The sequence below is a fragment of the Tachyglossus aculeatus genome, chromosome 5 (genome assembly GCF_015852505.1).
Source record: "Tachyglossus aculeatus isolate mTacAcu1 chromosome 5, mTacAcu1.pri, whole genome shotgun sequence".
NCBI lineage: Eukaryota > Metazoa > Chordata > Mammalia > Monotremata > Tachyglossidae > Tachyglossus > Tachyglossus aculeatus.
Genome location: NC_052070.1, coordinates 54,419,638 through 54,442,861, shown reverse-complemented (window position 1 = coordinate 54,442,861; position 23,224 = coordinate 54,419,638). Strand labels below are relative to the sequence as shown.

The 23,224-nt window shown below is 53.4% G+C and overlaps 1 protein-coding gene across 1 annotated transcript; it reads right to left on the bottom strand.

The window, feature by feature from the left end:
- Positions 1 to 2,184: 2,184 nt before the first annotated feature.
- On the bottom strand, positions 2,185 to 23,222 carry LOC119928897 (chloride channel protein ClC-Ka-like). The gene is made up of 21 exons (XM_038747407.1): positions 23,139 to 23,222; positions 22,969 to 23,045; positions 22,509 to 22,639; positions 18,350 to 18,478; positions 17,939 to 18,067; positions 17,472 to 17,611; positions 17,195 to 17,272; positions 16,628 to 16,706; positions 16,060 to 16,185; positions 15,696 to 15,780; positions 15,091 to 15,192; positions 14,553 to 14,637; positions 13,412 to 13,585; positions 13,047 to 13,116; positions 12,443 to 12,553; positions 11,853 to 12,066; positions 9,619 to 9,752; positions 8,834 to 8,922; positions 4,517 to 4,600; positions 2,913 to 2,999; positions 2,185 to 2,551 (listed from the first exon to the last, which is right to left on the bottom strand). The coding sequence occupies exons 1-21, from the start codon at positions 23,208 to 23,210 to the stop codon at positions 2,504 to 2,506; spliced, it is 2,244 nt and encodes a 747-aa protein (XP_038603335.1). The 5' UTR covers positions 23,211 to 23,222; the 3' UTR covers positions 2,185 to 2,503.
- Positions 23,223 to 23,224: the final 2 nt, after the last annotated feature.

Genomic DNA, 23,224 nt, shown 5'->3' with positions numbered 1-23,224 from the left:
TTCTGGTGGTGCGGCCATCTCTGCTTTCTGGGGAGCTTTGGGGGCCAGAGAGAGGGGCGGGGGCCGGGGGCCTAGAACTCCTTGGGTTGCTTGGCTGGGCCCTCGGAGCAGATGCAGGCCAGGGGAAGCGGTTGGGGACGGCGGAGGAGGCAGGGCCCGGAAAACAGGCTGGTCTGCAGGGGACCCAGTGCTCTCCGTGGGGTCAGACTTCAAGGGACCAGATCAAGTGCTGAATGTTCTCCTTTGAAGACCCTGCCCACGCTTACTCCTTCCAGCCTGTCTCCTGGGAGAGGCATGGAAGCTGAGTCGTGGCAGAGATGGTGGCCAGTGTTTGGGGTACGTGGCTGTCAGAGAAGCCTCGACCCAGTTCGTAGCCAAATCTAGGGCAGTTTGCCAATGGTCAGTTAATAATAATAATAAAATAACAATAATAATAACAATAGTTAAGTGCTTCCTATATGTTAAACACTGTTCTGAGCACTGGGGTATGATACAAGCTAATCAGGTTGGACACAGCCCCTGTCCCACATGGGGCTCAGTCTTAATCCCGGTTTTATAGATGAGGTAATTGAGTTACAGAGCAGTTAAATGACTTGCCCAAAGTCATACAGCAGACAAGTTATGAAGCCGAGCCCTGATCTTTCTGACTCCCAAGCCCATGCTCTATCCACTAGGCCATGCTGCTTCCCTGGTGGAATTAACCACACTGGAGGGAGGTCGGTGATGATCTGGATAAAGGAAAATGAAGGGGGAGAGAAAAGACAGGAAGGCTAGTGGGAGCCCAGGGGGCACCCGGGGAGGAGGCTCCAGAATCCATCCAGCCTCCACAAGGAAGCCACAGTTTGGGGTCAGTGGGGATGGAAAGAGCCACTGCTGAGGCCCACCGATGCCCCACTGTGAGAGAGGAGGCTGGGTGCACCAGCAGGCCGGGGCTGGCTGCAGGTGAGAATGCACCATTCTCCCATGGACAGTTCACGAAAAGGTGGTCCGCTCTTGGATTGCTGAGTCTACTGTGCCCGCCGGTTCCAGACGGAGACTCCCTCAGAGGCTCTGGACTCAAACCAGAAGTCATCTGTGAGCACCATATCCCCTTTTCTCTGGCCACAAACACCCACCAAAGTCCTGGCTCCTCAGTTCACTCCTCCGCGGCCTGTCCTGAGGCTGTCTCAGCTGCGGGCTTGGGCCCTCAGCCCTCCATGGCCTAAGCTATTCCTCCTGGACTTTTCAGGTCGTGCCCAGGAAGAGAGGGATAGGGGCTAAAATGAAGTGCACAGCCCTGGGGCTTCTTCTTCATTGAGCACATCCTTAGCAGAATGGCAGGAGGGCTGCGGAGGGGAGACAAGACTAGGGACGGGGGCGTGGAGCGGGTACTGTCAACCAGAGTGATCAATGCAGACTTGAAACCAATGCATTGTTGGGCAGACCTGCCCAAAGCTCAGCATTTCACTGGCCTTCAGCCTCCACCAGACTCCATCTGCTTCCCCTGGCCTCCCAGCTGCCCTCTCTCACACTCAATCTCCCTGGTCCCCCTTTTCCCAGACCAGTTCAAAAGAGCAGGGGACGGGAATGGTGGGGGGCGGGGGGAAACACCTCTAGATCTCTGTTAAAGTCAACAATTGTCTATCTCAGTGGTTGATGTGAACATTCAGTGCTTGGCGGCTGCTCAGCTGGAGATAATGTGGAGGAGAGTAAATTAGAGACATAAAAATGTAACAATAAAAATAGAGTAATTGTTCCTACAGACTTAAGCATTACACAAAGCAGTATTATAATAATAGCTCCCTATAGAATTTAACAAAAAATAATAGAATAGTAGAGTGCTAGAGTAGAACTCAGAAGCTAGTACTCTCTAATACTCTAGTAATCAATCAATTGTACTAAGTACAGTCAGTTAATCAATCAATAATGTTTATTGAGCACTTTAAGCAGAGTACTGTTCTATGCACTTGGGAGAGTACAAGCCTAGTGGGAAAAGCCCGAGTTTGGGAGTTAGAGGACCTGGCTTCTAATTTCAGCCCTGCCACTTTTCATTCATTCATTTAATCTTATTTATTGGGCACTTACTGTGTGCAGAGCACTGTATTAAGAGCTTGGAAAGTACAATTTGGCAACAAATAGAGACAATCCCTACCCAACAATGGGCTCACAGTCCAAAAGCTTACTTTGTACAAAGCACTTGGGAGAGCACAGTATAACAGAGTTGGTAGAACACATTCCCTGCCCACCAGGAACTTACAGTCTAGTACTTCAGTACTCTCTATTACTTTCATACACTAGTACTTTCTAGTACTTCTGAACTCCAGTTCTCTAGAACTAGACTACTATATTACTTTCTATAACTTCTGTACTCTAGTTCTCTGTAGTACTGCCGTACTTTTGTACTCTGGTACTCTAGTATTGTAGTGAGTATTTCCTTGCTGGTGTCCCCCACTTCCCAGGGGTCCTGATGCCGACAGGGCGGGGTACCCCCAGCTGCTCCTGGAGTCTTCCCAGCAGGAGCTTCTCACTTGGGAGGTGGCGGGTTGGCCAAGTCTGCAATTGCCTTTTTCAGCTACGGGGAAAGACGAGGCGATAGTCCTCCCCTCTCCCCGCCTCCCCCCAACCCAACCCACCAACAATGGTTGATCCCATCACCGTCACTTGCCCAAGCCCCAGGCTGTGATGCTCAAGAAAACATTCAGCCCATGGTGGAGTCCCAAGGGGACACAGATTTCTGGGAGGGAGGAGACCAGGAACTACCCTCACATCTCCCGTCACTGGGCTAGAGAAACTGAACCTTCCGGCTCTGGGTCTGCCGGCCAACTGCCGCCCTGTTCGGGCCCACCTGGCGCAAGGTGAAATCTGGGCTCTTCTCCCTGGATGACTCTCTTCCCTCGGCCCTGGGCCTACCCCCTACCAGCCTTGACGGTCACCTCAGTCCGAGAAACGTAGCCCACGATCCGTCCCAAGGATGTCACGAAGACATGTTGCAGGTTCAGTAGTTCAAAGAGGTTGTGGGCCTGGCAGAGGAAGTGGGGAGGAGGCCGCTCATCAGAGTCCCTCTCCCACTCTTCCCCACCCCCAGGCCCTGGGCCGGACACCCCTCCGGAGAACAGGCCTCCCCAGTTCCAGGAGAACACTAAGCATAGTATGGCAATTCCCAGAAAAGAAGAGCGGGCCAAGGTGGTGAGAAAAGGATTGGGTGACAATGGGGTGGGACTCCTGGGAGCCCTCGTTGGCTAACCTGGGCTAGCCCCTTCTGGTCCCTGGGCTTCTGATTCTCCTGCCTGGCACTGAGGGTTCAATCTCTCATCCTCTCCTGACTGGATTATTGCATCAGTCTCCTCTCTGATCTCCCATCCTCCTGTCTCTCCCCACTTCAGTCTATACTTCATGCCGCTGCCCGGATCATCTCTGTGCAGAAACGCTCTAGGCATGTTACTCCCCTCCTCAAAAATCTCCAGTGGCTACCAGTCAACCTACGCATCAGGCAAAAACTCCTCACTCTCGGCTTCAAGGCTCTCCATCCCCTCGCCCCCTCCTACCTCACTTCCCTTCTTTCCTTCTACAGCCCAGCCCGCACCCTCCGCTCCTCTGCCAGTAACCTCCTCACTGTGCCTCGATCTTGCCTGTCCCACCGTTGACCCCTGGCCCACGTCCTCCCCCTGGCCTGGAATGCCCTCTCTCCGCACATCCGCCAAGCTAGCTCTCTTCCTCCCTACAAAGCCCTACTGAGAGCTCACCTCCTCCAGGAGGCCTTCCCAAACTGAGTCCCCTCCTTCCTCTCCCCCTCCCCACCCCCCCGCCCTATCTCCTTCCCTTCCCCACAGCTCCTGTATATATGTTTGTACAGATTTATTACTTTATTTATTTTACTTGTACATATTTACTATTCTATTTATTTTATTTTGTTACTATGGTTTGTTTTGTTGTCCGTCTCCCCCTTCTAGACTGTGAGCCCGTTGTTGGGTAGGGACCGTCTCTATATGTTGCCGACTTGTACTTCCCAAGCGCTTAGTACAGTGCTGTGAGCCCGCTGTTGGGTAGGGACCGTCTCTCTATGTTGCCAACTTGTACTCCCCAAGCTCTTAGTCCAGTGCTCTGCACACAGTAAGCGCTCAATAAATACGATTGAATGAATGAATGAATGAATACGATTGAATGAATGAATGAATGAATGAATACGATTGAATGAATGAAATAAATGAATGTCACCAAGGGTGAGGACCAACAATAGCGCCCTGTGGTACTCTCTCGGAGCACCGGGGGGTGCTCTTATCCCACACCACCCTCCCCCCAGGAGGAAGAAGTGGGGAACCCCAGCCCTAGACCTGTTGTCCCTCCTGCTTCCCAGGCCCTGCTGTCCCCTTTCAGCCCTCCCACCCCCCAACACACACACACACACACACACACACACACACACACACACACACACACACACACACACACACACACACACACACACACACACACACACACACACACACACACACACACACACACACACACTTCCCCCAGGCTCGGCATCCTCCCTCACCTGGTGGAGGGAGGTCTCCGGGGACAGCTGTAGAGTCACCGGCTCCATGGGGCAGCCTTCCGCCAACACCTCCTGGAGATGCCACTGGGTGGATAGGGAGGCCCTGGTCAGGGGTTTTCTCTGCGTTCTCCACCCCCATGGGTGGGCCAGCCTGGAACCCCCCACCCCCGTCAATCAATCAATCATATTTACTGAGCACCTACTGTGTACAGAGCACTGTTTCTAGACTATGAGCCCGCTGTTGGGTAGGGACCGTCTCTATATGTTGCCAACTTCATCCCCCTAGCCTGGAATGCCCTCCCTCCGCACATCCGCCAAACTAGCTCTCTTCCTCCCTTCAAAGCCCTACTGAGAGCTCACCTCAATGAATCAATCAATCGTATTTATTGAGCGCTTACTGTGTGCAGAGCACTGTACTAAGCACTTGGAAAGTATAAGTTGGCAACATATAGAGACGGTCCCTACCCAACAGTGGGCTCACAGTCTAGAAGACCTCCTCCAGGAGGCCTTCCCACACTGAGCCCCCTCCCCCCGTGGGACAACCTGATCACCTTGTAACCTCCCCAGTGCTTAGAACAGTGCTTTGCACACAGTAAGCACTTATTAAATGCTATCATTATTATTATTATTATTATTATTATCCCCCGCCTTACCTCCTTCCCCTCCCCACAGCACCTGTATAGATGTATATATGTTTGTATGCATTTATTAATCTATTTATTCATTTATTTTATTTGTACATATTTATTCTATTTACTTTATTTTGTTAATATGTTTTGTTTTGTTCTCTGTCTCCCCCTTCTAGACTGTGAGCCCACTGTTGGGTAGGGACCGTCTCTATATGTTGCCAACTTGTACTTCCCAAGTGCTTAGTACAGTGCTCTGTACACAGTAAGTGCTCAGTAAATACAATTGAATGAATGAATGAATGTATGTATATATGTTTGTACGTATTTATTACTCTATGTATTTATTTATTTTATTTGTACATATTTATTCTGTTTATTTTATTTTGTTAATATGTTTTGTTTTGTGTGAGCCCACTGTTGGGTAGGGACTGTCTCTATATGTTGCCAACTTGTACTTCCCAAGCACTTAGTACAGTGCTCTGCACACAGTAAGCACTCAATAAATACAATTGATTGATTCTCTGTCTCCCCCTTCTAGACTGTGAGCCCACTGTTGGGTAGGGGCCATCTCTATATGTTGCCAACTTGTACTTCCCAAGCGCTTAGTACAGTGCTCTGCACACAGTAAGTGCTCAATAAATACAGTTGAATGAATGAATGAATTGTACATATTTATTACTCTATTGATTTACTTATTTTATTTGTACATATTCATTCTATTTATTTTATTTTGTCTCCCCCTTTATTCTCTGTCTCCCCCTTCTAGACTGTGAGCCCACTGTTGGGTAGGGACCGTCTCTGTATGTTGCCAACTTGTACTTCCCAAGCACTTAGTACAATGCTCTGCACACAGTAAGCGCTCAATAAATACGATTGATTGATTGATTGATTGTCTCCCCCTTCTAGAGTGTGAGCCCACTGTTGGGTAGGGACCGTCTCTATATGTTGTCAACTTGTACTTTGCAAGCACTTAGTACAGGGCTTTGCACACAGTAAGTGCTCAATAAGTACGATTGAATGAATGAACGAATGAATACTTCCCAAGCACTTAGTACAGTGCTCTGCACACAGTAAGCACTCAATAAATACGAATGAATGAATGAATGAATGAAAGTACCAAGCACTTGCGAGAGTACAATATAACAGAGTTGGTAGATACCTTCCCTGCCCACAATGAGCTTACAGTCTAGAGGGGGAGACAAACATTAAAATAAAGTGCAGGGATGAACGTGAATGTTGTGGGGCTGAGGCTGGCATGAGAATCAAGTGTTTCAAGGGTACAGATCCAAGTGAGTAGGCAACGCAGAAGGGAGAGGGAGTAGGAGAGACTTAGCCAGGGAAAGCCTCTTGGAGGAGATGTGATTTTAAGAAAGATTTGAAGATGGGAAGAGTGGTGGTCTGTCAGAAAGAAGCAGCGTGGCTCAGTGGAAAGAACACGGGCTTTGGAGTCAGAGGTCATGGGTTCAAATCCCGACTCTGCCAAGTATCAGCTGTGTGAATTTGGGCAAGTCACTTCACTTCTCTGGGCCTCAGTTACCTCATCTGTAAAATGGGGATGAAGACTGTGAGCCCCCCAAGGGACAACATGATCACCTTGTAACCTCCCCAGCGCTTAGAACAGTGCTTTGCACATAGTAAGCGCTTAATAAATGCCATTATTATTATTATATGAAGGGGGAGGGAGTTCCAGGACAGAGGAAGGAAGTGGACAAGGGGATGGCAGTGAGATAGATGAGATCGAAGTACTGTTTTGGTTGGCACTTAGAGGGGTGAAGTAAGTGAACTGGGTTGTAATAAGAAATCAGTGAGACAAGGTAAGAGGAGGCGAGGTGATTGAGTGCTTTAGAGCCAATGGTAAGGAATGTCTTTTGAATGTGGAGGTGGCTGGGCAACTACTGGAAGTTCTCCAGGAGTGGGGAAACATGGATTGAATGGGGTTTTTTTAGAAAAATGATCTGGGCTGGAGTGGGAAGAGACAGGAATTAGGGAGGTCAGCGAGGAGGCTGATGCAGGAGTCAAGGTGGGATAGGGTAAGTGCTTGGATCAGCATAGTAGTAGTTTGGATAGAGCTTAGAACAGTGCTTTGCACATAGTAAGCACTTAATAAATGCCATTATTATTATTATGGAGAGGAAAGGGCGGATTTAAGCAATGTTGTGACGGTAGAATTGACAGAATTTAGCAACTGATTAGTGGTTAATAATGCTCAGAGCTCTTCAAAGTAGCCCCTCTTGCAGGGTCAGTGCCTGGTTTGAGTAGTGACTGGGGGTCCCAGCTCATTCCTCCCACCCGATACAGCTTCCTACCAGAGGCTCCTATTCTGAGGTACTATAGTTGCTCCCAAGTTGAGGGCCACCTCCTACAACCCTGCTCTGTGTTTTTTCCCAGGGGGGCACCCCCTCCCACTCTAGGGTCACTCCCAGGGTGATGGCCACGTCACTTCCCCTCTACTCTACTTTTCCCAGGGTGTGGGCTGCCCCTAAGGACCACAGGCCTTATAAAACTATTAAAAATATGTGGATTTGCAGGGCTTTGGAGTTACTGTTGGGCTTCTTGCTATCTCAACCTCTAGACTGTAAGCTCATTATGGGCAGGGAATGTGTCTCGCAAGTGCTTAATACAGTGATCTGCACACAGTAAGCGCTCAACAAATATGATTGACTGATTTTATTTTGCAGTCACTCCCAGTCAATCAATCAGTAGTATTTATTGATCACTTTTGGTGTCCAGAGCACTTGAGTGAGTACAATACAGTAGAGTTGGCAGACAAGATTTCTGCCCCAAGGAACTTGCAGTTTAGAAGAGAAAGACATTAAAATAAATTGCAGATAGGGGAAACGGCAGAGTGTATGAATATGTACATAAGCTATGTACATATATGAGCTATGGGGCTGAAAGTAGAGTGAATGTAAAGTGTTTAAGGGGTACAGATCTGAGTGCATAGGTGACACAGAGGGAAGTGTGGGTAGGGGAATGAGGGCTTAGTCAGGGAAAGCCTCTTGGAGATGTGATTTTAGGAGGACTTTGAAGTTGGGGAGAGTGGTGGTCTGCCGGACCGAAGGTCGAGGGAGTTTCAGGTCAGAGGGAGGATGTGGGCAAGTGGTGGATGGCAAGATAGTTGAGATTGAAGTACAGAGAATAGGTCAGGGTGTTAGAGGAGTATGCGGATTGGATTATAGTAGATCAGTGAGTTAAGGTAGGAGGGCGAGAGCTGATTGAGTGCCTTAAGGATTTTCTGTTCGGTGTAGAGGTGAATGGGCAACCACGGGAGGTTTTTGTGGAGAGGGGAAATATAGACTGAATGCTTTTTTTTTTTAGAAAAATGATCCAGGAAGCAGAATGAAGCATGGACTGGAGAGGGGAGACACAGCAGGCAAGGAGGTCAGGGAGGAGGCTGATGCAGTAGTCGAAGCGGGAAGTGATAAGTTCTTGAATCGGTATGGTAGCAGTTCGGTTGGAGAGGAAGGGGAGGATTCTAGAGATATTGTGAAGGTAGAACTGACAGGAATTAATGACAGATGGAATTCGTGGGTTGAATGAGAGAGATGAGTCAAGGATTGTGCCGAGGTTAGGGGTTTGTGAGAGGGAATATGGTGGCTCTGTGTGTAGTGATAGTAAAGTCATGAGAAGGCTAGGTTTGGCTTTGTGGTTTCTCCCCTTCTGCCCCAGGCCCACACTTAGAACTCACCCGGTGTCCAGGAGTGCAGGTGGGCAGCACAGCCTCCAGGAGGGACACAAGATGGGCCCGCTTCACAGTGCCCACCAGCAGCTTTGACTCTTGGCGAGAGGAGCAGAGACAAGAGGGTGGAGTGAGCGGGGGTTTCTGGGTGGGAGGGAATGCAGGGAGTCCAAGGGGGAACAGGAGAGAACAGGAACAAAAGAAAGGGGGAAGCTGGCAAGGAAGATGGTGGGAAAGAGGTGGGGTGTGAAGTGGCCCGTCTGTTCCGGCCATTTCTGCCTCCTGGGGCTTCTGATCTGAAAGCTCTGGCACTGATGGCTGGGCTTGCAAGTGGTGGAGTGCCGGGCTGGCCTGGGCCAAGGGTTGGGAATAATAATAATAATGATGGCATTTATTAAGTGCTTACTATGTGCAAAGCACTGTTCTAAGCACTGGGGAGGCTACAATGTGATCAGGTTGTCCCACGTGGGTCTCACAGTCTTAATCCCCATTTTACAGATGAGGTAACTGGGGCACAGAGAAGTTAACTGACTTGCCCAAAGTCTCACAGCTGACAATTGGCGGAGCCGGGATTTGAACCCATGACCTCTGACTCCAAAGCCCGGGCTCTTACCACTGAGCCACACTATAGTGATGTAGGCGACTCAGCTGGCTTGGGTAGGTGGCTGATGGGCTTCTGAGGGAGGGGGTCGGCGCTGGGAGGTGTGTGTCAGGATGAAACCCTGTGTCCTCATCCCCCTTCGCTTTCCCCCACCTCCGGCCAATCCCCCCCGGGTTGGGTGCCCACCCAGTACCTGCACTTTCCACCAGCGGGAACTCGGCCAGGTCAGTCGAGGTCACTATCCTGGCCACCTCGTCCAGGGGAGTGTCTTTAGCCAGGATGGTGGGCACCGGGCTCATGAAGCGTGCTGTGGTCACCTGGTAGGAACTGCAGTGGGTGGGGGGGACAGGGGAGGGGGGCGGTCAGCCAGAGTGGGGTCTGGAAAGTCCCTGCTGTGCCTTGAATTCTCCCCCATCCTCTCCCCACCAACTAGACACAGTCCCGGCTGGCCAGGCTTAAGATGCGCAGCGCTGGGGGAGGAGAGGAAAAGGAAGGGGCATTGCTAGGGCATTGTTTGGGCAGAAACCCGGCTTGACATCCCCCAGGGATCGCAGCACCTGGAGCCAGAGACTAGAGAAGTACTGGGGACTCTTGAAATTATTAGGGGAGAGAAGTGGAGGGAGAGAGAGAGGAAGGGAGCCATCTGGGCCTGGTGATATTTGGGGGGGGTCCCAGCCAAAAGCTCAGCAATCCTGCCTCTCCCTCCCCTTCCCATTGGCCAGCCTTTCCATCTGGGCCTCGAGTGTGGCTTAATGGAAAGAGAAGGGGCTTGGGAGACAGAGGTCGTGGGTTCATTCATTCAATTGTATTTATTGAGTGCTTACTGTGTGCAGAGCACTGCACTAAGCGCTTGGGAAATACAAGTCAGCAACATATAGAGACGGTCCCTACCCAGCAACGGGCTCAGAGTCTAGAAGGGGGGAGACAGACAACAAAACAAAACGTGTAGAGAGATGACAAAACACGTAGATGGGTGAGATTGAGATTGAGGTTACAGGGCTGAGAATGGACATCTACTCCTGCAGACTCTGAGAGAAATACTTATGTTTTTTTAATCAAAGTTCTCATTTCTTCACAGGAGACCTTGCACTGTCCTGCCAGTTGGCACGCACTGAGTCCTGTTCTCACTCCGTGGGCTCAAAGAGCTCACGCAACAAAAACCCAGTTTAATTTACTCCTGCAATATTGCCGAGGCAACCTAAGGAAGAAAAAGTAATATTTTCTCCAAAAACAGATGAGGATATATCCCCCCTCTAACTTCTGGGGTTCTAATGCCGGCTGTGCCACCTATCAGCTGTGTGACTTGGGGCAAGTCGCTTAAGTTCCCTGTGCCTCAGTTACCTCATCTATAAAATGGGACTAAGACTATGAGCCCCACGTGAGACAACCTGATTACCTTGTACCTACCCCAGCGCTTAGAACAGTGCTTGGCACATAGTAAGTGCTTAACAAATACCATCATCATCATCAAGGGGATGAGGGGGGCGTGGGGAGACGCCACAAATGGTTGGGGGTGGAAGGGGTGAACAACCGTCAATTGGCCAACCGATCAATCATATTTATTGGGTGTTTACCCTGTTCTGAGCACTGTACTAAGTGCTTGGAAGAGTACTGTACAACAGAATTGGTGCACACATTACCTGTGCACAGAGTCTTACAGTCTAGGCGCCCCTCTAGACACTAGACTGTTTGTAGGGCAGAGGGAGGGTTCGCCTCCGATTGGCCAATCTGCCTTAGTGGGGTGACATTCACTTAATGTTGGTTGGACAGTCAATCAGTTGTAGGATGGGAGGTTCTTAGCAATAATTATTGTGATATTTGTTAAGCACTTATTATGTGCCAACTACTGGGGATGAAGCCTGTGAGCCCCATGCGGGACAACCTGAGCACCTTGTATCCCCCCCAGCGCTTAGAACAGTGCTTTGCACATAGTAAGCGCTTAACAAATGCCATCATCATCATCATCATCATTAACAAATGCCATAATTGCTATCGCTGTAACTAAGCACCGGGGAAGGATCGAGATAATCAGCTCAGAAAGTGTCCTGTCCCACATAGGGTTCACGGTCTAAGTAGGAGAGAGAACAGTACTATACTGTCCCAAGCTCTTAGTACAGTGCTTTGCACACGGTAGCCCTCAGTGAATACGATTGAATTGAATTGAACAGGCATTGAGTCCCCATTTGGCAGATGAGGAGACTGAGGCCCAGAATAGTTAAGTGACTTTTCCAAAGTCACACAGCAGGCCCGTGGAAGAGGTGGGATTAGAACCCAGGCCCTCCGACTCCCAGACCAACACACTCTTTCCGTTAGGCTTCTCTGCCCCCAGCTGGCCCAATTTTCAGCAAGGATCCCATCTCCTCAGCAGGCCCGTCGCCCGGGTTGTTGAAGGGTTGCCAGGATGACTGCAGACACAGCCCATCTTACCCCAGGCGGCGGCCCCGGATGCGAGGCAGGTAAGGCAGCTTCTTGACGATGATAGTCCCATCGTAGAAGGAGGGCTGGCACTTCTGGGTGATGGCGTTGGCCAGCAGCACGGCCAGCAGCACGGGCAGCACGTGGGCGATCTGACCCGTCAGTTCGAAGGCCAGCAGGGCGGTGGACACACTGTGGGTCACTGCTCCAGAGAAGGCCGCAGCTCCTGATGGGGCAGGACAAGTTCATGTCCTTCCTTTCTTCCCCTCCTCTGGCCAGAGACCAGGACTTTTGCTCTTGCTTGGCTCTGCCCCTGGGTGTTGGGACCCAGCAGCTGGGCATGGAACCAAAAGTGATGATTTGCACAGAGGACTGAGGCTCAGGGCATCCCAGGGTGGGGGGCATGAGGTATTCTCCACTTGGCAGGTCACAGGATAGAGGGTGTTCTTTCCTGGGCCCAACATTCTGGGGTCCCTGAGTGCCACTTTCTGTCCCAGACAACTGCCAGACCGCAACAAACTCCCACCAGCCCTGCCCTGTCCTTAAGACTGGACGTAGCACGAGCCAGGAGGATGTTCGATCAACTGCCCTAGGATACTCACCTGCCAGGGCGTAGCCCCCGGGAATGATGGGGTTCACCACCCCATCCGCCTGGATGCCCTCCGGGAAAAGCACAGCAATCGTCTCTCCTGTGAGGCGACCCACTGCAGCCCCTGAGGAAAGGTCTTGGCTGAGTTCGTGGGGTTGGGGAGGGGAGCCTTCTTGCTCCCTAAGAGCCACTTCCTCTTTACCCTTCTCCATTCATTCAATCACATTTACTGAGAGCTTACCATGTGCAGAACACTGTACTAAGCGCTTGGGAAAGTACAATACAACAGTAAACGACACATTCCCAGCCCACAACGAGCTTACATTCCCCGGCTCCATTCCCTCCCCGTCCTGGCCCCCATCTTCTAGCCACATTCTTGCAGCAGATAAGGAGATCCAGGTGGGTTGGATCCATGCACTTAGAACAGTGCTTGGCACATAGTAAGCGCTTAACAAATACCATTATTATGATTATTATTATTATGCTCCCACAACCCTGGTTCACACAAGGAACAGGCACTGCCAGACAGGCACGAGGCCTTGACTCACAGCCGGGGTCCTGGCTCCCCCTCCCAGTGGGAGAGGTCCAAATCAACCTTCAGGGGCCTCCGATCTCACCATAGACAAAGATGGGCATGAAATACCCTGCAGGCATGGGCATCGTGGTGGCCAGAATCAGCATCCAGAACTGCGGAAGGGACGACAGTTGTGAGGGAGGAGACTGAACAGGGTCAGGTGGGTGGGAAGGGAGACCAGGTTGGTCAATGACTCCCCAACCTCAATTCCCCAAGGGCAATATCTGGGGATGCCCCGTCCCCTGGCTGCAATTGCAGTTCCTCATCCTGGGGCACAGAGTCTGGGAGGAGAATGGAGAGCAGGATTTGGACAATTTTCCATGGTCTGAGGCCTTGGGCAGCCTGACGGCTTGGGGACTGGAGATGGGAGGTGGGCGGTTGCAGGGCTCTGGGAGCCGGGGTGGGTACCTTCATGGCTAGGAAAAAGACCAGTGTGCCAAAGATGGTGAGCCGGGGGTGCCACCACTCCAGCCACAGGCTCTGGGGGTCTGGCTGAGGGGGCCAGGCCAGAGAGGCATTCTGTGACAGCAGGGCCCAGGAACGGTTGTCGAACAGCGAGTTTAGGTGCTCTTTCATGGTCAGCTAGAGGAAGGAATAGTGTAACAGAGATGACAGGGTCACACTAAGCAGGATCAGACTGCCTCCGATGGCATTTGAGCATCTGTCTAGTTGCCAAAGAGGAGGTTCTCAGTGTCCCAGCAAAGGGGTGGGGGGGATGAGAGGAGGGCTGACCCCCCCGCCCCCAAGCCCTCCCACTCCACAAACACAATCCCAGGCCTGTTGAGTTTTTCTTCAGGGTCAGTTTCAGAGCCCATCCCTTCCTCTTCCTCCAAACAGCCACTATGCTGGTCCAGGCACCTGTCATAACCTGCCTCAACTATCACATCAGTTTCCTCACAGGACTCCCGGCCTCTATCCTCCCCCCTCTCCAATTCACACTTCACTCTGCCGCCCAGAACATCGTTCTGGGCACATCACCCCATTCCTTGAAAACCTCCAATGGTTGCCCGTCCCTCTCTGCATCAAGCAAACACCAGACCATTAGCTTTTAAGGGATTCAGTCAGCTTTTTCCCTCTTACTTACTCATTCTCTTAACTCAGTGTACCCCAGCCCTGCCTCTTCCACCCAAATGCTCTGTCCAGTGGCATCACAACTTGGGCCTTCGCCCAGGTTGTTGAGTATAGGTCACCTGACCCTTTTGTGAGACCTCATCCAGCTGGATGCCCAGTGAGAAGGGCTCTCCCCGTCCTTTCTCTGCTCCCCTCCCTTCCCCCCCACCTCAGTTCTGGAAGGCCCTATCCCGTGGGATTTCCTTTGGGGAGAAAGATGGGAAGTGTCATTTGCATTACAAGGCTGTCTGCCCTCTACAGGGTCCCCGGAAACTTTGCTTGTGTGATTTCCATCTTGGATTTGCTCTTGGTCCTGTCTCCTCTTGCCTTCCCCTCCCCTCCTCTCCTGCACAACCCCCTCCACCCTATCTCCCCCGAAGCTGGAGAAGCTGGGCCAATCCTGAACCCCAGGAGCCTGGGTCTCAGGTGCCCTCCTTACCCGGGATGCCATGAAGCGACCCAGGCTGGGTGGGTAGGTGATGGAGGCCAGGAGGAAAGCCACCAGGGCGGAATACACGGGTTTGCTGCGGGAGGGAGAGCCAGGTCAGATGACACTGCTCTGGGCCCCTGGAGGTCATCTGTCTGATGGGGTCGGGACAGGGCTGAAGGGGTGCAGAGAGAGGGAGAGAGAGATAGGAGGACACCAGGGGGTCAAGGAGGTGCCGGAGGGAGCAGGAAGGATGTTAGGGTGTCGGAGCTTGGGAAAAGGGAGAGGAAAGACCTCACCCTGGCATTTATACCCCTTTCAATTTTAAGGTAAATGCCTTGAGGGCCAGCTACTCTCCAGGCATGTTTGAGGGTGATGGTGGGAGGGGAGAGAGGGCAGCAAAGGTGGAAGAATGAAAGGAGAGAGGACTTCTCTGCTGTAGGGAAGCAGGCCTGGCAGGCTCCTTCCCTTTCTGCCCCCCTCCCCATTTGGTCCCACCTAACCCCTCCTGCCGTGAGCTTACAACTCCCTGCCCACCCCTGGAGCCTACTCTGTGGCCAGCAGCCTAGCGGTGACCGGGTTCCTCCTCACGTAGCCCAGGAACCAGCGTTGGCAGAACAAGTAGGCACAGCTCAGGGCCCCACAGAGGACACTGCGGGGAGAGGAACCCGACATCAAGTCAATCGGTTGGTCAACGGCAGCCACCTATTCCTCCCTCTCTGAGCCCCCAGGAGGGGCAGAGGGAAGCCTGATTCTTCCCCAGATCCTTCGTCCCTCCTGAACTCTCTGGGCCAGTTATGGTTGGGGCCCAGTACCTCCCACCAGCAGTGCCAGCAGATTCTTGGGACACCAGGCCTCTCAGGGGGTGAGCCCACTGGGGTGAGACTTCTGGGGACTGAGGCATAGAGGCAGGGTCAACACCAGGCTTGAGATACTGATGCTCCCTCCACCCTCAAAGTACAGCTGACCCCACAGACTCATTGGAAAATGCCCTCATTTCCTCTAGAACAATCTGACCTTGATTAGGAGACTGTCCATAGAGAAATGGGAGGGAAGAGTCGGGAGGAAGGAATGGAGGGCTCTGGGTGGGCTCTACCCCATGACATAACCAGGACCACCAAGCCTCCTTATTTGGTCCTTGATGCTCTGCCTCACCCAAGAGCCATGAAGAAGAAGATCTCTGGGAGGTCAAAGGGGAAGTCGATCTTAAAGTTGGTCCTGAAGAGCGCCGTGATGGTTTCTGGAGGAGGGAGAGGTCAAAGGTCAACATCTGTTTCCTCTGGACACTGGGCTGCAGGTCCCCGGCTTGACCTGAACTTGGATTGTCATATGGAGAAGGGTCAACCCAGGGTGCTCAGGAACTTTACCCCAGAGTGCTTTGCAGGATCTTGGGGCTCTAGGAGCAGGAAGTGCCCCATGATGCCACTGAGGGCTTGCCCATGTTCCCTCGCCCATCAAGGGCAGAGCTGGGATCCAGGAGTCCAGCCCCCCAGCTCACCCACGCCTCTTCTTTGCTGACCTTGCTCGCTGTTGAAGACGGCCAGAAGGCGGAACATGCAGGCTCCACAGGTAGCCGCGAAGAAGCCACGCCAGTAATCCCAGACGGCAAAGTGGGAGGACATGACTTCGATGCTGAACAGAACCCCTGGCCGGCGGAGGAGAGGGCCGGGGGTGGATGGAGGTTCCCAGTCCCTCTCTCCCCAGCGTCTGACACTCTCAAGGGAGGCCTGCTGCAGGGTGACCGGCCCCAGGGAACCTGGGACCCTCAGAGGAGAACTCTGCCCAGTGGCACTGCCCCGGTCATGGCCTCCAGCCCCACAGAGTGCCCCCTGCCCAAGAGAGCTAGCTCCAAGGAATGAGACCCAGGGTAACTTGGCCACCCCGTTGGAGGTAGGGATGTCTGGGTCCCTGCAATCCAGGAACTGGAGGAGCGGGAGAAGATGGAAAGGAGAGTGGGTGGTCAGATGGAAGAGATAGGGCTGGAGAGGGTGCAGGGGGCCATCAAGTCCCCAGGGTTGAGGTACTGGTGGGGACTGGTGGAGAGGGCGGGGGGCTTGGCTCCTTCCCTCGGCCTGTCCGGCTCTCACCGCTGATGGGTGCTCCAAACACTGTGGCTACTCCCACTGCGGCGCCTGCCACCAGCAACTCATTCTGCTTGTTCTGGTTCTGAAGGAGGCGGACACAAACCCCGATGCCTGTCCCCCACCTCCAAACTTTGGAGTTCGGTGGCAGACTCTGGCCCTGTCTGCCAAGACCCTCTACCAGGCTTCTCCTCCCCCTCTGCCTTCAGATCTCCCCCTCCCCACACAACCTCCGGTTCCCTCCCATGTCATGTCCCCCTGCAAGCCTCCCAGCCCCACCCCCAGCCCTGCCACCAGGATTCTTCCCGTGTGCTGAGCCCCATCTGATGGCCAAGAAGAGGGTGGGAGAATCCCTGGATCCCAGACTCCCTCCTGCCATGGCTCCTTTCCGGACTCCGCCCCCAACTCCAACCCCAGTGGCCTCAGACGGGCAGCAGGTTTGAGGTCCCATGGGGTTCAAGGACCTCTATTCCCTGGCCCCCACGGACTGCCCTGGGGTCAGATCCAATGAAGGCATCTGGTGGGGAGTTAGGGTACCACCTCCTTCCCCCCACCCTGGGGCCCCAGACTTACCTCATACTCCCCAGTGACTGACGTACGCACCTTGCCCAGGAAGGCAGCCATGATGCTAGAGAGGTGCACAAAAGGGCCCTAGGAGGGTAGAGGAGACAGGAAGAAGAGGGCCTGTCCAGGCCACGGGGGAGCAGGGAAATTCCTTGGAATGAGCATCCCCCCCCCCACACACACACAGCCCCCGATCTCTATAGCCGCTCTTACCTCTGCCCCGGGATTGCCCGTACCCCCTGCCTCACCCTTCCCCCTCCCCACCACCCTTGCAGAGGGCACGCACCACTTTGCCAAGGAAGATGGTGCTGCCTGTGGCCAAGGTGCAGGTGAGACCAACCACCTTAGCACCAAAGTTCTTGATGGCCAGGTACTCTTCCAGCATCACCCCCGACAGGATGGTCTTCAGTTCGGGAATGCCAGAGCCTGAGGTGGGGAGCAGGGTAGCAGGAGTATCAGAGCCGGGCACTGCCGCTGATTCCGCTGGGCAACCAGGCTGAAGTGCCTTCCGGGCCACCCTCACTGCCTCCAAGCTCAGAACAGAGACCCACAGGGTGACCCCTCTGGGCAGCTGCTCATGGATCTCTGCACCCTTCCTCCCACGCTCCCCATGTTCAGTCAGTGGTGCCCACTTAAGCAGGCTTGACTCAAATCCTCTGGACTTAGACCTCTGAGCTCTGGAGCCCTGAGAAGGAAGAGGCATCAACAGGAAGCAGGTGCCAGAGAGAGGGGTTGCGGCGGGGAAGGGCTCACCTCCAGAGTGTGGGGTGATGCTTTGGGAGAAGCCAGTGGAGAAGGAGGCGAGGGCCACGGGGTAGGCCGTCCAGGAGAGGTAGCGCAGCAGCTGGTGATCTCGGAGTTCCTCGTACAGCCACTTGTGTGCTGGGGGAAGAACAGGGGGTCTGCAGGAAGGGCAGCCAGGGGCTTGTCGGCACCGGAGGAAGTGAGGACCACCCCTCAGCCCTGGCCCAGGCTCAGCAGATGCCAGTGGGGAGGGAGTCAGAGCCCACTGTCTTGGGCTGCCATGGAGGGAGAGGGAAATCTTGAAGGAATGGAGGAACCCAGAAGGTGTCAGGGGCAATGGCTAGAGGGCCAGGGAGAGGGCTGCCCTTCGGGGAGGAGCCCAGAACTGGGGGTTCCCAGGATGGCCATCGCCGGGGTTACCGTGGGTCACCCTGGAGACCGTGAAGTCCATGGTGAAGCTGATGAGGGCCATGAGCACTCCCAGGCCAAACAGAAAGTACCAGTCCTCCCCCACACGGAACAGTTGCTGCTTCGCCCACTCCAGACAGCCTGCAAGGGGGACATTGTGGGGATTAAGGGGTGAGGGGAGTAGGGGAGGCTTAAGAGTGGCCAGGAGAGAGGCTACGGAAGCGGCCTGGTCCAGTGGAAAGAGCATAACCCTGGGAGTCAGAGGATCTGGCTACTAATCTTAGCCTAGCCACTTTTTCATTGCCCTCTTAACTTCTCTGTGCCTCATTTTCTCATTGGCCATGTGGGAATTAAATACCTGTTTTTCCTCCCACTTGGACTATGAGCCCCATGTAATAATAATAATAATGGCATTTATTAAGCGCTTACTATGTGCAAATCACTGTTCTAAGCACTGGGGAGGTTACAAGGTTACAGCTCTCTTCCTCCCTTCAAAGCCCTACTGAGAGCTCACCTCCTCCAGGAGGCCTTCCCAGACTGAGCCCCCTCCTTCTTCTCCCCCTCCCCATCCCCCCGCCTTACCTCCTTTCCCTCCCCACAGCACTTGTATATATGTCTGTACGGATTTATTACTCTATTTTACTTGTACATATTTATTATTCTATTTATTTTATTTTGTTAACATGTTTTGTTTTGTTGTCTGTCTCCCCCTTCTAGACTGTGAGCGCGCTGTTGGGTAGGGACTGCCTCTATCTGTTGCCAACTTGTACTTCCCAAGCGCTTAGTACAGTGCTCTGCACACAGTAAGTGCTCAATGAATACGATTGAATGAATGAAAGGTGACCAGGTTGTCCCACAGGGGGCTCACAGTCTTAATCCCCATTTTACAGATGAGGTAACTGAGGCACAGAGAAGTGAAGTGACTTGCCCAAAGTCACACAGCTGACCATTGGCATAGCCGGGATTTGAACCCCTGACTTCTGACTCCAAAGCCCAGGCTCTTTCCGCTGAGCCACGCTGCTTCTCTGTCTCTGTAAGACAGGTACTGTGTCTGACCTGATACTTCTATATCTATCCGGATGCTTAGTGCAGTGGTTAGCCCATAGACAGTGCATAACAATTACCACCATTACTATTTTATTTTTATTAACATCTCCGGTCCTCAATTTCCTCATCTGTAAAATGGGGATAAAATAGCTATTATCCCTCCCTCTTTGGCCACGAGCCCCATGTGGGACAGGATTCATATCTGGTCTATTTAGCACTTAGTACAGGGCTTAGCACCCAGTAAGCACTTAAAAAATACCGCAATTATTATTCTTGCCAGAATGGCAATGGGAGCCATGCCAGAAGGGCCACAGGAGGATGGAGAAGCAGCAGGGGTGAGGGGGGCATCACTGTGGGCCCACGAGGGCACAGAGCAAGTAGGCACCGTGCCCAGAGAGAGCTGTGCCCGGCCGGCTGAACTGTTGCATGGAGACAGGTGCAGCTGTGAGCTGCCCTGCCATCCCCGGAGATTATGGCCTGAATTGGGTTATTTATAACCAAGTGACGCAGAGGGAGGCAGAGCCCATGGCAGAAGCCCGGGTTTATAAATACCCAGCTGCAGGCACTGCTAATCAGGAGACTTCCGGAGCCAGAAACCCATGAAGCAGAACGGGGGGATAGAGCCCCCTTGGGAGAGGGATATGAGGCCTGAAGGCTGGGCCTTGGGTGGGGAAGCAGGACACCTGGGTCCAGTATATTGTTCTCCAGTCCTGAGCCTGGGGGAGGGGGCAGTCATGCCATCCAGAGAGATCTATCTTTAGATCCAGAGAGATCTATCTATTTCCCTCTCAGACTCCCCTCCTTCAAGCGCTTAGTACAGTGCTCTGCACACAGTAAGCGCTCAATAAATACGATTGATTGATCTATCTTCCTCCCTGCTCTTCCCTGTTTCCCTGTAAGTGCTAGAGGAATGCAGGGTGGCAATGTACGTCTGCTGCCTGGGTTTTCCAGGCCAGGGCAGCGGCGGGACCTCTGCAATGGAGACCTCTCCTGCCACGAGGCCCTCCAGACCCACTCAGCCTGGTAAGCCTGCGACCTTCGAGAGTCCATTCAATCAACCCCTCCCACACAACCCCTCGATCTCTTCTGTGGGCACCAACTGGGCATGTAGAGTTGGCTCGGGACAGGAAAATACCCATCTGCCTCTTTGGGCCAAAGTCCACTGACATAAACTGATGAGTGACCTGGTCTTCTAACCCCCTAAACAATGGGGTCTGAGAGTCAGATCCGAGTCAGCTTTAGTGGGGCCGCAGGAGAGACCATAGTGAAACCAAGCCTCAAGTCACGTCACCAAATGTCATCAGGGCATAGAGGGACCAGTATGGGGCTGGGGTACAGCTGGGAGGGAAGACGGGGAGAGAACAGGGCTGGGGCGGTGTGGACTAGTGAAGAGAGCATGGGCCTGGGAATCCGAAGGACCTGGGTTCTAATTCCGACTCCACTACTTCTCTGCTGTGTGACCTTGGGCAAGTAACTTCACTTCTCAGTGCCTCAGTTACCTCATCTGTAAAATAGGCTTAAGACTGTGCGCCCCCTGTGGGACATGGACTGTGTCCACCAGATTACGTTGTATCTATCCCAGTGCTTAGAACAGTTCCTGGCATATAGTAAGCTCTTCACAAATACCATTAAGAGAGAGAGAGAGAGAGAGATGAGGCTGGACAGAGAAGAGCCCTGGGGAAAGTGAAGGCCTCTGGGAAAGAGCGGCTCAGGGAACTGACTGGGGTGGAGGAGAGGTGCCAACCTTAGCGGTGCCCCTCCCTTAATTGTACTGGGACCATCCAGCCTGGACCGGCAACCTAGAGGGATGAGGGCCCCTGGAGGTGACAAGTCTGTGGTGACAGGACCAGGCAGATAAAAGAATCCTGGCAGCTCAGAGCCGGGATGGGGCAGTGATGGGGGCTGGGAGGGAGGTGGTCTGGCCAGTGGCTATCTGGGCCCAGATAAGGCCCTGGCCAGGGGGCGGACCGGGATTATTTATAGGGTTGAGGTGGCAGGAGGAGGCCACATAGTCCGACACTAAAAAAGGAAGCAGGAGGGCAAACAGACCCTAGCATAGCAACCATGTGCCCTGGGGAGCTGGGGCAGACAGGAGATATCTGGGCCTGAGCCTCAGCCTCTCCCTCAGCCTTCCTCCCTCTCAGCTTTTCTCCCCTCTAAGCTTCACTCTTTCTGGCTCCCTCCCGCAACCTCCCTCAACCTCCCTCCCTCCCTTACCTTTCCTCTCTCTCAGTCTCCCTACCTCCTTCCCTCCCTCAACTTTCCTCCCTCTCTCAGCTTCTCTCCCTCCCTCAGCCTCCCTCCTTCAGCATTCCTTCCTCTCCTTCTTAACATCCCTCCCTCAGCCTCCCTCCCTCTCTCAGTCTCCCTCCTTCAACCTCCCTCCCTTAGCCTTCTTTTCTCTCATCGTCCCTCCCTCCCTCAGCCTTCCTCCCTTTTTCAGCCTCCTTCCTTTCCCTCTCAGACTCCCTCCTTCCTTCCCTCCCTCAGTTTTCTTCCCTTTCTCAGCCTCTCTCCCTCCCTCAGCCTCTTTCCCACCACCACTAGTGACTGGCACCTGCTCCCCAAGCCTCCCCCACAGCCACCCAGGAAGATTCATTCATTCATTTAATCGTATTTATTGAGCACTTAGTGTGTGCAGAGCACTGTACTTAACGCTTGGGAAGTACAAACTGGCAGCTTATAGAGACGGTCCCTACCCAACAACGGGCTCACAGGCTTAGTGGAAAGATCAGCTGCCTGGGAGCCAGAGGACCTGGGTTCTAAACCCAGCTCTGCTGAGTGCCTTCAGTGTGACCTTGGGCTTACTTGACGTAATTTAACTTCTCTGTGCCTCAGTTCTCCAGTTATCCCTCCAACTTAGACTGTAAGCCTCATGTGGGACAGGGACTGCATCCAACCTAATTAACATATCTATGCCAGGGCTTAGAACAGTGTTTGACACAAAGTAGGCGATTAACAAACACCATAAAAATTTTTTTCCACTGGATGCTGAGAAGGAAAGGGCCGGGGACCCAGCCAATTAGGACCAGAAATAAGATGCTCTGTGCTCTCATGGCCACCCAGTCTGGGCCCCCTCCAGGACACTGGGAGGCCCATGAGCCCCCATCTCTCCCGCACTCACCTCGGACCTGGCGTCGGGCCCGTGGGCAGGGCATCCACAGCTCCTTCAGGGCCACGGGCTTCCCCGGGGTCCCCTCCCTCAGACCCACCAGCTCCTGCATGGTCAGCCCCAGTGCCCTGCCGCTCCCGGGCCTGAGGCAAGAAAGAGGCAGAAGGTGGGCAGCCACTGAGGTGGGGAAGTTCCTCTTCGGTAAGGCTGTGAGACAACTGGAGTGGCCAGGCATCCTGTCCCCTAAGAGCCGGCCATGGACTCCTCTCCTCTGCCCGCTCCCACCTCCCCCTTACCACTTGTTATCCCCCTTCCTGCTCCTGTTTGGAAGTCACCCCAGAGGCCAGCAGGCAGTGGACACCACAGGCCCCCTCACAGAGACCCTCCCTCCCCCAGCCTCTCCTCCTCCCTGTCATTTGAGGGGGGAACTGGCCGAACCCCAGCCCCGGACAGCAGACTCACCCCCTGCTACCTCTTCCACCTTCCTTCTCCTCCTTCTCCTGCCACTGAGCAGGTCCTTCTGTGGCCTCTGGCCCCTGGGTGCTGCACCTGGACAGGTGGCAGCCACAACAGTCGGCCTCCTCCTCCTCCCATCCCCCTCTTTACCCCACACCCAGCCTCCCCCTCTGTCCCGAAGCTCACCGGAAAGTTTACAGTCGCTATTAAAAATGTCCTTGAGAAGTCAGCCGGAACCAGCCTGGCCAGTTGCTGCATCTGTGACAGAAACT

What these genes read in the sequence shown, in the direction of transcription:
- LOC119928897 (XM_038747407.1), bottom strand. Translation starts at nt 23,210, where the DNA reads ATGCAGCAACTGGCCAGGCTGGTTCCGGCTGACTTCTCAAGGACATTT. An exon ending in GTTTGGAGCACCCATCAGCG is followed by an intron (nt 16,186 to 16,627) that starts GTGAGAGCCGGA and finishes TCCGCCGGCCAG; the next exon opens with GGGTTCTGTTCAGCATCGAA. An exon ending in CCCGCTGGTGGAAAGTGCAG is followed by an intron (nt 8,923 to 9,618) that starts GTACTGGGTGGG and finishes CCTCTCGCCAAG; the next exon opens with AGTCAAAGCTGCTGGTGGGC.